At 42.6% G+C, this 16,052-nt stretch overlaps 1 protein-coding gene across 1 annotated transcript in view; it reads right to left on the bottom strand.

The window, feature by feature from the left end:
• MAGI2 (membrane associated guanylate kinase, WW and PDZ domain containing 2) overlaps positions 1-9,156 on the bottom strand; it is a 705,159-nt gene extending 696,003 nt beyond the window's left edge. The window contains exon 1 of the mRNA XM_041474679.1: positions 8,584-9,156. Within this exon, the coding sequence (XP_041330613.1) occupies positions 8,584-8,884 (301 nt within the window). The 5' untranslated portion in view covers positions 8,885-9,156. The remainder of the gene's footprint in view (positions 1-8,583) is intronic.
• Between the last annotated feature and the right edge of the window lie 6,896 nt (positions 9,157-16,052).

Below are 16,052 nucleotides of genomic sequence, written 5' to 3' on the forward strand. Positions count from 1 at the left end.
CTGGCAGAATAAACTAGTTGGTGCTAATGCCAGACCTGAAAGATGTGCTACCTGAAAGGTTCAAGATGAATTCCAGGGACACAGGAAGGTGCTTCACTAGCACAGAAGGCTTGGAGTAGGCAAGAAATGAGAATGTTGGTGGCAGATAGGGCTCCATGCTTTGAAATGTATAGGGGGCCTCCATGAAGTACACTGATCTGAACCATGGGTGGCTCAAGAAAGTAACAAAAATATTACACAGAAATGTACATAGAAAAGCATTATTTCATCTATGGATGCGGCAACAGACAGCCAATTTGTCTTGTCTGAAAACCATAAAACACATGCACATTTGGTATTTTAATTCCATTTTCACGTGGTGTTGAATACCTGGACTGTTGCCCTTGCTTCCCAAGGTCAGAGGCCTGAAAAGAAAGGCACAGTAATGACAAGTTCATGGTCCTGCACTGCCACTACGTACTGTTTATGGCCATGACACCACCACTGTGTTGGCACCAGAGCAGAAGGATGCAGAAATAGAGCCAGGAAGGCTGAGGTGCTGCCTCGGCCTGCAGTTCCTTCCATAATGAAACACTACCTGGTAAATCTGTTTTTTTGTAGGAACATCACTCATGTAGGAAAGTCATCCTACACAAATATGTATTTCTCCTCCGCTTCTCAGGCAGCACCATTGCTCCACCCTACTTTCATGAGAACTTGGGACAGAAACACAGGCATGTTATCAATAACTCATGCTTTCATCTGGGGAAGCAGGAATGCTAACTTTTCCTTTGGAATGAGTTAATTGTGCATATTTTAGAGGGAGAGCTTTACACCAGCATTCTTCTGGAGAAGCCAGCTGGTCATATCTTTGACTGGTGCACTGTTTGCTGCATATAAAACTGGCTGGATGGTAGGCCTAGAGAGTGGGGGGAGTGAAGCTACCTCCTCTGGTGGGCAGGCACCAGTGGGGTTCCTCAGGACTCACTATTTGGGCCAGGTCTGCTCAGTATCTTCATCAACAATCTTGTGTTTTCAGTTCTGGGCCACTCATTACAAGACAGACCCTGAGGTGCTGGAGCACATCCAGAGAAGGGCAACAGAGGGAAGGGTCTGGAGCAGAAGTCTGATGAGGAGTGGCTGAGTGAGCAGGGATGTTTTGCCTGGAGAAAAAGAGGCTCAGGGGAGACCTTATCACTCTCTACAGCTGCCAGAAAGGAGGTGTAGCCGGATCAGGGTCAGCCTCTTCTCCCAAGTAACAAATTATAGGACAAGAAGAAATGGCTTCAAGTTGCACAAGGGAGGTTTAGATTGGACATTAGGAAAATTTTCTTCTCTGAAAGCATTGTCAAACATCAGAAAAAGCTGCCCAGGGAAGCGTTTGCCCACCCAAACCTGGAGATGTGGCACTTACGGTTACAGTTTAATGGTGGACTTGGCAGTGCTGGGTTAACACTTGGAGTCAAGGATCTTAAAGGTCTTTTCCAAACTAAATGATTCTATGATTTCAACATGTTTTGAGAAACTAAGACAGACCTAGGAAACACATGTTTCACATGTTCCCTGTGCTGATCTTTCCTGTGCTGGAGGCACAGGGCCGTACACTCTCTTGAATATGACAGAACACGTAAATTCTAAAACCAGTAATGTACTTTAATAATCTCTAAAATTTTTTCCTGGAACTTTCACACAATTTTACTTTCTCCTTTTTGTTCCTTGTCTTACTTTCCTTCGTGTCAAATTCATGCACTGTGGAAATAATCAAAGACACCCAGGAGAAACGTCTGAAGCTGATAAGCAGAGCAAAACAGCATTATTCATATATTACTAATCATAATAGATATATGAATGAGAAGACACCTGGTAGTGCTGTGTTGACAGCAAGCTACCTTTTGATTAAGCTTTCTGGATTCTAGCAATCTGAAGGTACTGACTAGGAGTTCAAGAATAATGTAAAAAGGATGAATACATGGCAGGTACACACAAAGAAGAGCTTTCTTTTAGCTCAGCTTCTAGTGAAGTCTCCAAACTGTGGATAGCAGGTTTGAATAAATGAGAGATTTTAGGTTAACATTAAAAAAAACATTCAAACCATAAGTACTGTTTTTGAGATTATCATTTACCAATGAGGATTTTTGTCCAGTTTAGGAATGCTAAATAATTTTTGTTAAAGCCCTTAAGTATCTTTCTTTTCTCTTGCTTCTGCCCACCATTCCACTTTTCATTGGGTAGTTTCAGCCAACAGATAGAAAGCTAAACAAACAGCCAGAAACCTATGTCACCTTCTTACTGGATGGATTTTGATGAGTTTGAAAAGCAGATTTGTAACAAATTGGGTGTGCTGAAGGGATATTGTTGGGATCACAGCCCCTGTGGTTTTACAGAATTCAGTTAAGGCCAGTGTTGCAATGGCATTCAGCAACAAAACCCAATGACAGGCACTTTGCCACTGAAATCAATACCTTCCAACTCTGTACTCTAGACTGCACCTGCTTGGATAGGCATCTAGTCAATCTTATTCTAAAGTTGATGATTATTTTATTTCCTACTTTCTGCACAATCCTGTGACTTTCTGTACATTGCTTGGCCACCTGAGTGCATGGGTTTCTTGTAACTGTCATATATATTTGCACCAAAACTTGAATGAAAAATATTGTAGAGTAGTACTGCTGCAATACTTGCATAGCAGTACTGTACAAATTCTTACACAATATCAACCTAAAGATGAAAATTTCTACCAGTCTCAAAAAACCCAAAGATTGTACAAATTTTTATGTATATTGCTATATTTATAAACACCTAGGTACATAAGCAAAAAAATTAGTTCAAGAATGTGAACACACTAAAAAATATCACTGTGTTCTTTGAACTTTGCCTTGATGCTGCCCAGTAAAAAAAAAATCTTTTATTTTTTTTTATTTGTTTATAGCACAATGAGGAAAAAACATGCAACATCTTCTTCTACAACTACTGCAGCACTTTCCATCACCCTTTCTAAATCACAGTTGTGACCACCTCCTTCCACAAGTCCCTTTTGAAAGAGAACTTTTTCCATGTATACACCACTTCTTGTATACAAAATATGTAGATGAATAATTTATAGAATCTTTCATGTCATGAAAGGAGCTCCTCATCTATAAAGAGCAAGGAGAAGATCAAGAACACTGAAAGCAAAAGCTCAGAATCCATCTTTCATGAAATGGTGAATTAATGCAGGTGAGGATATAGGATGCATAAAGGAAGTCAGACACAATTCTACCCCCTCACACCAGTACTTTCCTTTGATGTCAACAGTATCAACAGATGTACAAGTCCTACTGTAAAATTAACTTTACCTTATGTGACTAAACAGAACTAAGCAGAGCACTCTCAATTATTTAATTTCTTCAAGGAAATGATGCACTAACAAAGTCATGGCCCCGTCCTTTAATGGCACATTTGTAATTCTCAGGGAAGGAAAAAGACTGATGATTATAATTCTACTGCCAGTGAACACAGAGTCCCTGACATGAAACATCACAAGCTCTCTGGAGGAGCTGAAGAATAAATCACAAGCTACATGAGTCAGAAGCCAGCTTCAATGGTCTTTAAATTAAGATGGACAAGCATAAGAATAACATAAAGTAATGATAAAAAAATAACTCTGAATTTAATTTCAGGACTTAATAAAATCCTAAGGAGCACAAATTAGGAAAAAGGAGTACGTTTATTTTCAAATATTGTCTATGCAAAAGTCATAGAAAAAAAGCCATGTAGGTTTTCAGGGTTCTTTGGGTCTGGTTTTTTGAAAGACCGTTGTGATTTTTTTTATTCTGGAAAATCATGCAGCTTTCTGTTTCAAAATACTGTTCTTGTGAAGATAACTATATCCAACATTCCCAACTTGGAGTATAGTATATAGTACATAGTATATATCCAGGAATAGAAGATCACCAAAAGATTACCTATATGGACAGAGTGTTTTAATGAATGTGGAAGATAATTATTTATGACCTTAAATAACCAGAAAAAAATTTTAAAAGCCATAACTATACATAGGAATACATGTATGAAAAAGTCAGTAGTAAAATACTAATGTTTTAACTAGCTAACATGTTTACACATGCAGCCAAAACTTTGGAAGATTATGACATTCCTGCATTTCTCTGGCAAAAGGCCTGCCACAGACTTTAAAAAAATTTTAAAGTCAAGCCAGGTTTTAATTGCAAAGTTTATGGATGAACCCATTAAGAAAAAAACACTACAAGGCTGCTAAACTCCTTAGCCACAAATCAGTGGGTGTTGGGACAGTACCATCCTGTGTCCTTTTAGTCTTTACTCAGCAACCACAGTCACAGCCACCAGGAACAGGATGTAGAGGATGCAGTCTGCCCAAACTTGGCTGCTCTTGTGTCCATTCTAATGAGGGTCCAAACCTTTTCCTGACTGGGAAAGCACTTGAAAATATGCCCAAGTACATCTATAGTCAGCAAAACATTCTAGCATATGCTTACTATTAAGCAAATGATTGGATTGAAAAAATTAAACTTTAGTTGTTCCTTACATTTATGTGTACTAAATGCCTTTTTTGCATAAGGAGCTAAAGGGGTTGACACTTACAGTCTGACTACTTAGAGTCAGATAAGAGCTATTAGAAAGTATCCATAGAAAGTGTCTGTTTTATTCATATTTCAAACAGCCATACCACTAAATACTTCTAAAAATAAATTAAATTGCTCAGTTGGTCAGATCACCTGGTTACTTAATACATCCAAACCACTTTCCACGAGAAAAAGATGCATCAGGCAGGAGCTCCAGGACAAAATCTGTTGCAATGCTCCTGAGATCTGAAATCCATGTTTTCAGACTGTTCACTGGGATTCTGCTAAGGGCACCTGTGGAAGTTTATAACTCTATTTAAAAGAATAAAGATCCGGTTTATGCAGTACAGCCAAGTGGGCTGTTCATGCAGCCCTCCAAGGAGTGAGTGTGCACAGCACAGACCTGTGTCAGCCACTGCTGGGAATTACCATGGATCTGAGACAGCAGTGAACAGACAGTGGAACTGGAGGCAACATTGCTCCCTGTATGACTCTTCCCCATGTGATTACTTATCCAAATTAAGATGCCTTCCCTTAACACACTGCTACTTTTACAACTACGCATCTGTACATGTGTGGGAAGAAGACAGCACCTAATCCAAACTGTTCTGCATGTGAAAACAAACACATCTGAAATTCAGAAGTATTTCTTTAAGAAACAGTAAAAGGTTCTTCGTCTCACCCAAAGGAGCAGAAAGTCAAAATGCACATTTGCAATACGCCCAACTAATGTAACTGTTGTATACAATTCTCTCATTGGAAGGATATATATTCAAAAAAGCATGGGGTTTTGCAGAGGAAACCCTGCCTTCTTCATCTGATGTCAAGGACAGCTTTGCTTTAGAATTCATCTGGGCCAAGATTTCATCCCATGTGTTTCCAGAGATTCTCTGTGATTCTGCCAACAGTAGCACAAGTGGCTCGCAAGAAAAAAAAAAAAAAAAACCCAAAGAGGAAATAGTCTCCATGGAATATTTCTTTGTGAACTCTTACAATTAAGACTAAATAATAATAATAATAATGACAATGATTCTTACAGTCTTTTCTCCTCATGCAAACCCAGGCACAATGTCCTCCATTAAAACCCCATTTATTTATCAGGTGTCATACCTAGAAGAATTCATGTTGATTTATATCATGGAACTGCAAATCAGTTTCTCATGAAGTTTACTCCTCCTCATAATATGCAACAACTCCTACATAATATGTTTGGGGTTTTTATAACTCAAGATGTTTAGCTAACACAAAATAGAAATATTCCATCCAACTTTTCAAAAGTAGTATTTCATCTAGTAATGTAAAAAAATTATGAAATATTTAATTATTTCAGAGAGGAGAGTGTTTAATCAAACATAAGAAAAAATCAAGAAAGTACATTTTCTATGCTTTAAAACAGCTAATTCTTGAATTAGCCCTTCCCTGATTTCATCTACAAGTAGATTTTCACTGCTGAATTGTCAAAACTTTCAAACAAGAGAAATACTCACAGTCTCTTAAAGATCACATTATAAATAGTCGCGTCCTACCTCCACATTTCTCTCTCTGACTTCATTCCTAGGCAGCACTGAAGAAGCAGCTACAGTCACATGGTGCATTCAAGGTCATGCTATTCTAATTGACAGAGATAGCATTGATAAATTATGTGGAAACAATGATAATGGAGTCATTAACCTTGTTCCAGCACCCTAAAGGTGCTTCATAATTAAAAGGAGTGAAAAAGTTACAAAAACATATAAAGATTTTATTGCTCAGCCTTTTCTCTCCTACACACTGCTGCAAAGCACTGTCAGGGAATAGTAATATTGCTGTAACGTGGCTGCCTGTGCTCTGGCACGCAGGGGCGCAGGGATGCACTGCCTTACACTCGGAGGAGGAGTCAGGTAGTAAAGTGCACAAACCACTGACTTTCTTTTTTTTTTCAAATAGGAAGTTGGATCCAGAAGGCCTCTCTCTTTGGCGTAAAGGATGCTGGAGCACATGAAAGATCATTCCAGCCAGGAAGTCTTTCTCAGTCCAAGAATCTATGCTGAGCTGTCATTTCCAAACACACAGACATGTGGCCAGTGCTTTGAGAACTTGCATTAAAACTGTAGTGAGTTAATATACTGAACTGAAACTTCTCAGATATGTAGAGATACAGGTACAGATACATAGAATTAGGTAGAATTCAGAATTTATCCCTTATGTCTCATGCAGAAGATTGCAGTAATTCCCAGACTAAAAGCCTGACTAGTGTCCCTAATTTATGTATGACAGGTAATTTATTAAGGGTGCACACATTAATGAATCACCATGGTTGCTTTGACTTAAAGAGAAATGTTATGAAAACAGTGAAGAGATAGGACATATGTTTCACATAGCAACTCAAAGTAACCTTATATTTGCCTTATTGTAAAGAATCTATAGGATTTCTGAAAAAAAAATTAAAATTGGTTTACAGACAATCTACCCTTATATTCTTGACACTTCAAATGCTGCTTCTCTTTCAATCCCGTCACAGTAAGACCAACCACACTAAAATTATTAATAAAAAGAGGACAGTACAGAGCAGCTTTCCTGGAGTTCAGGTGCCCAAAGATGACACTACACTGGCAAGACAGAATCCATTATACTTATTTTTAATCTTCACTTATCACATGAACTGTTGTGTCTCCCTGTATAGCCCAGCTGTCAAGATATGATCTACAGCATATTGCACAACTTACTTAAAAGGACAAATAAAAAAGTCCCAGATCATATCTGTATATAGAGGCTTGACCTCATGGAGATTACTGGATATACAATAAAGTACATTCTGAAGGCCTGAGTGGAAATCAGATTCTTTCTACCGGTTCTGTCATGTCTGGATAAACTAATAATCAGCATATTCTTCAAGCATTCAGAAGTATCGCAAATTATACTTTTAAACAATAAACTGTCAATTACAAAGAGGAAGTAAAATTGCCAAATTATACCCAGTGTCAGAGAGATTCTCCTCTGTGTCCTCTGAGCACAGGCTGACGGCTAGAGTTGCAGAGCACAAGCGCCTCTGATGCATGGTATCTAAAAACTTCCCACCGCAGAAATTCCCAAGTTTTCAATGGCTGGGCTCACTGCCCGGCTGGAATGCGTACTTCGGCGATACGCCTACAGCCCTGCACCACCCATAGCCAAGGAGCACCTACAGACTCGGCTCCCAGAGCAGCTCCCGTGCTCCAGAAATGCTGCTGGGGTAGCAGAAACGTCCTCGCAAGCGTTCAGCTGCAGAGAACTCAACTCAGCATAGTTTAAAGAGGACAGAAACAAACATGTAAACAGCATCTGTGGCGTCTCTTCTCTATTGACTTTCCTGGAAACGCATTAACCTATTACAGTACTTCAAAATAAATAAGCGAACCAGAGGCGAGGCAAGAGTATACCGTTCTCTCCCAAAAGTTTCTTTCTGCCTGTCCTTTCATTTGCTCCGAGCTCCCCGTTCCCTGGGATTAGCGATCGTTTTCAGCAGGGATCAAATGAATGACTTTTCCGCTAATGACACTTAAGAGATGCTAAAGCCACCCTGGGCGCCACCAGGGACCCGGCGAGCGGCGGCAGCCCCTGTCCCCACGCCAAGGCGCCCGGAGGGAGGCGAAGCCAAGGGCAAGCCCCGCTCCGCAGCCGGCCCCGGCCGCCGCTCCGGCCCCCCGGCAGCGACAGCGGCAGCAACAACCGGAGGGGCGGCGGGCACCGGGGCCGGTGGGTCGGGTCGGGTCGGGTCGGGGGGGACCCGTCCCCGTGAGACCGGGGCTGCAGGGGGTGCTGCCGCCGCCCCCCGCCCGGCCCCCCCCGGCATGGCGAAGCTCTGTCACTGACGCACATTTAATTCGCCCGGCTGCGGGTACCGCGCAGCGCCGCTCGCATCCTCCCCCCGCCGCCGGGGAGGGGGCGGCTCCGGCGGGGAGGGGGAAAGTCAAACTGCAGCAACAAAGTTGCTCCCCCTCCGCTCCCCCAAACCTGCCCCGGCCCCCAGGGGGTGGGCAGAGAGGGGGGCCCATGCCTGCCTTACCTTGCTTGACGCACTTGAGGCGGATGGGGTCCTTGCAGTGCTTGATCACGGCCAGCACATCCCTGATGGTGAGCCCGGCCACGGGGGTCTCGTTCACCTCCAGCAGCAGCTCCTCCGGCACCAACTTGCTGCCGCCCTCATAGGCCACCTTGCCGGGCTTCACTTCCCCCAGGTAGGGGAACTGCCCATTCTCGGCGCCCCCCTTCAGCTCGAAGCCCAGCTGTCCCTCCGGGTTCCTCACGATCACGATCTCGTGGACTCTGCTCGTCCAGTGGCTTTTTTTCTTCAAGCCCTTGGACATTGCCGTGGGGATGCTCTGCCCGACTCCCTCCCTGCAGTCTTGTGCTCTTCTTCCCCCCCTCCCTCTCTGCCCCCACTCCCCGGGGCAGCCGCGCTCCTCCGGGCAGGCTCGGGGCGGGCGGCAGCGGCCGCGGCTGTGCCGGCCGGCGGCCCCGCGGGCTGCGAGCTGGGTCGGGGAGCGCCTCTGTGCCCGCTCCTCCCGGCTTTAGCTGATATCCATGGCAGCCGCGGCGGCCGGACCCTGCCTGCGCGTGGATGCACTAGTTGTAGAGAAACTGGCAGGAGGGAGGAGGGAGGAGGGAGGGAGGCAGCGGGAGGGAGGGGACGGCCGCGGCGCGGGGAGGAGGAGGAGGGGTGTCGGTGTCGGTGCCGGAGCGAGGCGGGCGCTGTTTCGCCGCTCCCGCCTCGCCTGACCCGGTAGTGAAGGCCGAGAGAGAGGCTGCCTGGCACGGCCGGCAGAAGGCGGAGAACGGCCCGGGCGGGGGGGCGAGGGCGCTCGGCGGGCGGGAGGGAGAGCGGCGACCCCCGCCCGGCCCCAGCGCCGCCCCGGCCGGGAGGGGGCGCTCGGGGGAGCGATGGCGCCCGCCCAGCACCGCCTGCCCCGGCCGGACAGTGCCCGGTGCCGCCCCGCGCTGCAGCCGCGAGGGGACCGGCAGCGCCTCGAACCGTACGGGGCGTCACTTCGCTGGGCGAGCTGCCCGAGCCGGAGCGGAGAAGGGTCCTGCGGTCCAGGAGCTCTGCTCGCGGCCGGGAAGGACCAAAGGCAGCTGGGCTTCGGGCTGTGGCTGCAAAACCAACCTGTTTACTTCGAGGGTCTCCGTGTCACGGGCGTTTGCAGAGTGGTTTCACTCCACGCGAAGACCTCAGTTTATTGAGCTGCACGTGGGTATTATTGTTCACGCTGGATGCTCTGGCCAGAGCTGAAGGCTCAGGTGGGTGCTACACCTGAAGAGGGTATGACAAAAAGACGGGTGGCAGTTCTTCCCATGAAATTTACTGACTGTCACCCGGCAAGTGTTCACCACCTTCCCACCGATTGCCTTCTGCTGCTTGTCCTTAGTGGCCAAAATGCGGCACTCCAACCTGCAGACCTTCCCTAGAGCCCCAGCAGTGGATACATTGTTCAGCAGATGATACTGTGGCTCCCTCCTCCTGTGGGCTCTCCCTTTGCTTACTTCTGTCATATGCCTCACATGTGTGAGAGCAATGGAGTGTAGCAATAGGCATGTCTTTCTAGGAAACTTGCCTTGACTAAAAAAATAGTTTCCATCCGACAGAATACACTCAGAACAACATCCTGACTTGAAGAAGCGCAGTTCATGTGCCTGCGGGATGTAGGAGAGCGGGATACATGACGGCAGGGGTCTGTGCACAGGGTCTTGAATGGGATAAGGCAGGAGAAATGTACTTTGTGTTATGGCATGTGATTTAAAGATGGTCAGATATTTTTAAAATTTCAATTAAAGTGACTCTGCAATGAAATTTTCCAAATTGTACTGCTGTTTTTTCTCTTGGTTTCTATGGAAACAGGCCTTTATGCGATCATGCTTGGCTGTGTCTCCTTTACTTCTCCAATAACTTTTGAAGCTGTTGGGCAGTTTCACCCAAATCTATCTCAAATATAATTAAGCTATTTCATGAAAACAGGCAGCTGGATAGGGCTGAGAGATCCTGTAAATGTCCCAAAGGCTGTAACATGAACTTGCCTCTTATTAAACAGTGATTCACATGGTTGAGAGACCATATAAATGTCTTGGTAATGAGAAAAGTTTCAATTACAGCTCATTATCAGCCTCACTATAAGTCTGTGGGAAAACAGGGTTCTCAGTTCATTTTCCCTCAGAATTACTTGCATTCCAGAGGTGGAACAGAGACATGCAGAGGGAAAGAAAACATTGATAAATTACTGATATCTGTATTTGCAAGTCATTTCACCTGTTTTGCTGTGGGGGCCTGGTCAGAAGTACAAAACTCTGTGTGTGAGTGGCTTCACTAAAGTGACCTCAAAGGATAAACAAACCAAGACCTCACATATTTGGAAACATGAGATGCATAAGTACAGAGAGCTGAAGATGGGAGGGGAGCTGGAAAGACACCTTGAATGGAAGGTACTATGGTGTTTTCACTGGTGGGACAAGGGTTAGGTAATGGTCTCCTTTTCCAGAGACCATCATGAATGTCATGTTGTCACTCGGGAGCAGGGGCTCTGCTCTGGACAAAAAGAGACATTTGGAAAGAGACCAAGAGATCAGTAGGTTTGTCTTTCTGCAGCCCAGCCTTTTCAATTTGTCTTGGGTTTTAGTTCAGAAATGAGGTAGGAACCAAATGGCTGAAAAGAGAAATACAAGACATAACATCCCGTTTTCCTTCCTATATTTTACCAAAATCACTTCTTTGCTGAGTCATCTGCTCTACTAATATCCAGTCTTTAGAAGTGGTCATCATTTCCTAATTTGGAGTTTGAAGTCATTCTGCTAGTATAGTATTGCCATTGTTGATTTGTCTTATAATTAAAATAAATTTTTAAGTAACTCCGTGTTTACCACAATATATGTACAACACTAGGGCATCTGCCAAAAATGCAGCTTTTAATAAATATGTCAAGAAATATTGGAAATATCCCTAGGTGGGGGAAGGGCATACTGTAGATATTATTTTTCTATTTCTTAGGAGTCTCTAGTAACATATTGATCAGAGTTTTTTAAGTGCTCATTACCATTTTAAGACAGATGACTTTTAGAGTAGGTAATGGGTAGAGCATTTTTGATTTCACATGTGCTATGGACAAATCCAGCTGCATGAACCCTTCATGTCTAACTGCAGTTGTATTAATCTAAAAAAATACCATGTAGAGGTGGTGGAATTGGTGTTCCAGGGGCATTAACTTTGCCTTCTGGAGGTGGGCAGCAATGTAAGCCAGACAGATCCTAGCGCAGGCATCTGCAGTTTGGCAGAGAAGTGGGAGATTAGATGGAAGGAGCCTTAACAGTTTTCCCAAAGCAGATCTGTGTGTTGGTTGATCCTCATGTCAGGAAGGATGGCAGTTTTCAGGTTCAGAGACCAAGAAAACTTGGTGAGGAGAACGGCAGGCCATACCTGTTAAGATTAACAGAGCATGTTAATAATAATAATTATGATTAACAGAGAGAGTGAAGGATGGCTGAAGAACATGGTGCTCCTCTGCAGCATTTTCTTACAGGAGGCATAAGATTTTAGTTTTGAGTTGGCTGTGTATGGGTAAAATTTTGCCATCATATCATAACTGGCTTATGTGCTTTGGGCCTAGTGCAGTAATACCAGAAATGCATAGTTTGCTTTGCACCATTTCAGCTAATTTTGTTTAATTTTTACGGGGGTAGAGGTTATCTGTGCAACCAGATTATTCTTGTCTCTCACAGAGCAAGCATCCCAGCATGTGGCTGAGGGAGTGAGTGAGCAGATTTACTGTCTGACCCGTGAAGAGCTTGAAAAGGACTTTGTGATTTGCCAAGATCTTTCTGTTAGTCCCTTCCATTGGTTCATCCCAGGAGGGCTGTGAGCTGGTCCTGAACGAATGTAAGGGTATCTATCGCAAGGGATTTCCTGTGAGCAAAAGTAAAAACAGCACATAATGAAACACATTCACCAAACAACACAAATGCTTTTATTATTCCTTTAAATCTGAGCCTGTAAACACAGGAACCAGTAAGTCACTGCACATTTGGGAGTAAAGTTGAGCACATGAGTAAGCTGAAGCGTGAGACTTCATAAATAATTATATTTGGTAGCTGGAAAGGAATCCTTCCTACTGTAACATTACAGATTCAGTAAAAAAGTAACTGAATTCTGATTTTATTTTCAGTATGCCATGTTTTTAGATAAGTGAATTCCTCAAACAGAAAATGATGTATTGCACATGCCAAAGGGGATAAAAAGAAAATACATCCATTACCTTCTATTATTTATGCAGGAATGGAGTTCTCTGCCTTGTAATTGTGTTTGTAATGTTGGACTTGAACTCAGAAGACATTAAATTTCCTTCTTCAGCACATGCTTCCTGTGTGACTGGATGATAACTACATGATATTTCTCTCTCATTTTTTCCATTTCAGTAGGGGCATAACTTCTCATTTCTCTACAGTTTTCTATTTAGCATGTTAGCCACCCAAGTTATTCTTAAATAAGCTTCTCAACTCTACAATATAGATTCATGACAGGACATGTATTCATCTAGGGCCAGGATTCAGATGATCTAATCCAAAATCACAAATATTTTCCCTATACCCTTAGTTACCTGAAAAGTTTGTAATAGATAATCTTCCCATCAGTGGAGCTCCTGAGTGTCTTAGTTGATTTCTTCTGCTTGGAGTTCTAAATGTTCTCATTGGGATTCTGCAAAAATTCAAAATCCTTTATTTCTTTGGATAAAAGTTAAAAATTCCTAACCTTCACAGCTGCAAATTTACCAAAAAACCACTAGAAATTTGTTACCACATTTAGTATGGTCACACATGTCTTCTTTGAGTCTTAGTTTTATTAGTGTGAGCCTAGAGTTATTTCTAGTGTAATCTTTTCCCATTTCCTGGCTTCAGCTTTTGAGAACACTTGCTTTAGAAAGGATAAAATCTCAGGCTATTTATCTAAAAGTTATTTTCCCAAGTCCTCCATATTCTCAAGTTTGATAAAAAATACATGTTTTGTTGTACTACAGAGCAAAAAAAGAGAATTATTGTGTAGTTTGGTTGGGTTTTTATTTGTCTTAGACCAAAATGTCCCATAGTCTTGGCCATCAGTCCTTCAAAATAATTTGTTATTTAATTTTAAACTTCAACATTTTGTAAATCATGCATCTGGCAAAAATGGAAAGTAATGGGCAATACTCAGCTGTCTCAACCCATTGGAGGATTCCTGGTTTGGCAATAGCTCTTGCAGAGGGCAAATGTGATCACTTCTGCATGGCAAGAAAATAGTCTCAATGGCTGTACTGAAAGACACAGGCAACTTTTGGGAGCAGAGAAAAATCAGACTGAAGTTCATCTAAATAGTATTGTTTACAACAGGTTTATAAGATTGCAGGAAACATTTTGTTCTCTCCTGCTCATCTCTGTATTGGCTTTTGTTTTAAATGTGATCTTTCCCAGTTACTTTTCTCTTTTGCTATCAAATTTTGGTATTGTATACTTCCCATGCTGCTCTTGCTAGCTGCTTATGAGTTGATTAAGGTGAGACATAGAAAATTTGTTGGAGGTCAAAAACTTCCCCAGGGACAAAGTTGTGGAGAGAGTCTGTCAAAATAAATTTGAAAAGAGCCATTGAAATAAACAAATGATAGCCTCTTCCTACAGCAATGCAAGTTTAAATTGCATCCCAGTAAATATCCACAGTAGAAGACAGAATAAAACAGAAACAAAACTGCACACAACACCCTATCAGAAAGTAATCCTTTAAATTTGTCCTGACAGTAGAAAGATAGCAAGTCTACAAGTATCTGTTACAGTGAAATGAAAGAGAAGTGTGAGGTTTACTGTGAATTACTGCTGCTGATTGGTGGTTGGTATTCTGAAAAATAGCAGATAAAGTGGCTCAGTAAGAGCCTGGTTTGGAATTGATGACTTCTCTATCACCATGGCACCAGTTTGTGCACTTGCTAGTGAAAGTTATCCTCTATCTAGTCTCTTCATTTTCTCATTTTAATATTTAGTATTCAATGATGTAACTCACCATTAAAATATCCATAAACATTTGGTTATTTCTGGTATGTGATGATATCTTAGATTAGCAAACTGTGGTGGACCTGTTCTCTGAATTCTTTTTTCTTTGCCTTATTTTCATTTCCCTTGGATTAGACAAAATGAGAATTTCCTCTTTCATGTTTATAATCGGTTTCATTTTACATTTCATATGAACTAACAGTGCTGCTGAGATTGATCTCACAGCGTGGCTGGGAAAGGAGATGAATATTTTATGAACTTATAAAAGATAAAATGAAAGCATATTATTCTAGGGATGTATTGTTGATGTTCCATGTAAAATTGTGACAGCATGTCCATTCAGAACCTTATTTGCACATCTCTCTCATCTCTTTGAGAGGAATAACTTTTCTATGTCAAAATTCTAGCACTTAATGTGATTGCAAAGCCTTTTTGTCATGAAAATTAACAAATACTTCTGAAGTTAGAAATAGTCACACAGACATCACCATGGAAATGTATAAGAGGTTACATGTTTTGTAGATGCATTTCCATAAATATTAAAGCATGGTGCAGTGAGGAGTTTGGAGAAAATGACTCTAAAATAATACCTGCAGAAACTCACCCAGTGCTTGCCACTGCTCAGAGGCTGTGCGTGAGCCAAACTGAGGAGGAAAGAGATCTCAGTCAATTTAGCAGTTTGGTGCAAGTGGTGCTGAAGCACCCAACTGGCCAAATTCTCAATGTTTTTCCCTTAGTAAGCCTGAAGATTTAATGAATTCAGTTGGTGAGGATGATGTCTGATTTGCATTGCTCTACCACACTTTTAAATTCAACAGAGTTCCGGATTTGTGCTGCCTCATGACAGCTGAAGGACAGGGTATCCCTTGTCTGATCAGGATCCAGCTACTCTTCACTCCCTGCTGTCTGTGCTTTTCACAAGTGCAGAAACATTTGGTTGCTTTCACTAGCGGGTTGTATTGCAAGATTATCTGGTGATGGAGACATCTTTAAGTAAAGGTATCATCACACTGAACTTAGTGACAAAAATGGTTTTGAATTAGCAGGGCTTAATTTCAGAGTGATATATAAATACTCAAAAACTTGAATGCTAGGGTAAACCTCGAGCCCTTTTCTCTGCCCCACAGCCAGAGTGTGTGTGCTCCAGATGTGACACGAGGGCATTTGCATGCCCTGAGGTTTTATGCAATTTTTTTAATGTAGTTCTGGAATTGGTCCACGCATGCTTAAAAGCACAAGATGGGCTTTGCTGTGTTTTCAGGATGATAAACAAAAGTGCTTTCAAGGAAGCTGAATTAGGTTACTGTGCAGTTTTGCTGTTATTCTCAGAGTATGGCTCCATGTTCTGCCACGCTGGTGGCTGTGCATCATTCTCAATGAGAACATTTCTGCACAGGTGCTTCCATCAATAGCAGCTCACTGATGGGACTGCACTGCACTGTCAGGTCACTGACGCTGTTCTTGAATGACGTTTCCAGG

This window comes from Pyrgilauda ruficollis, unplaced genomic scaffold, assembly GCF_017590135.1.
Source record: "Pyrgilauda ruficollis isolate IOZ18807 unplaced genomic scaffold, ASM1759013v1 scaffold33, whole genome shotgun sequence".
NCBI classification, from domain to species: Eukaryota; Metazoa; Chordata; class Aves; order Passeriformes; family Passeridae; genus Pyrgilauda; species Pyrgilauda ruficollis.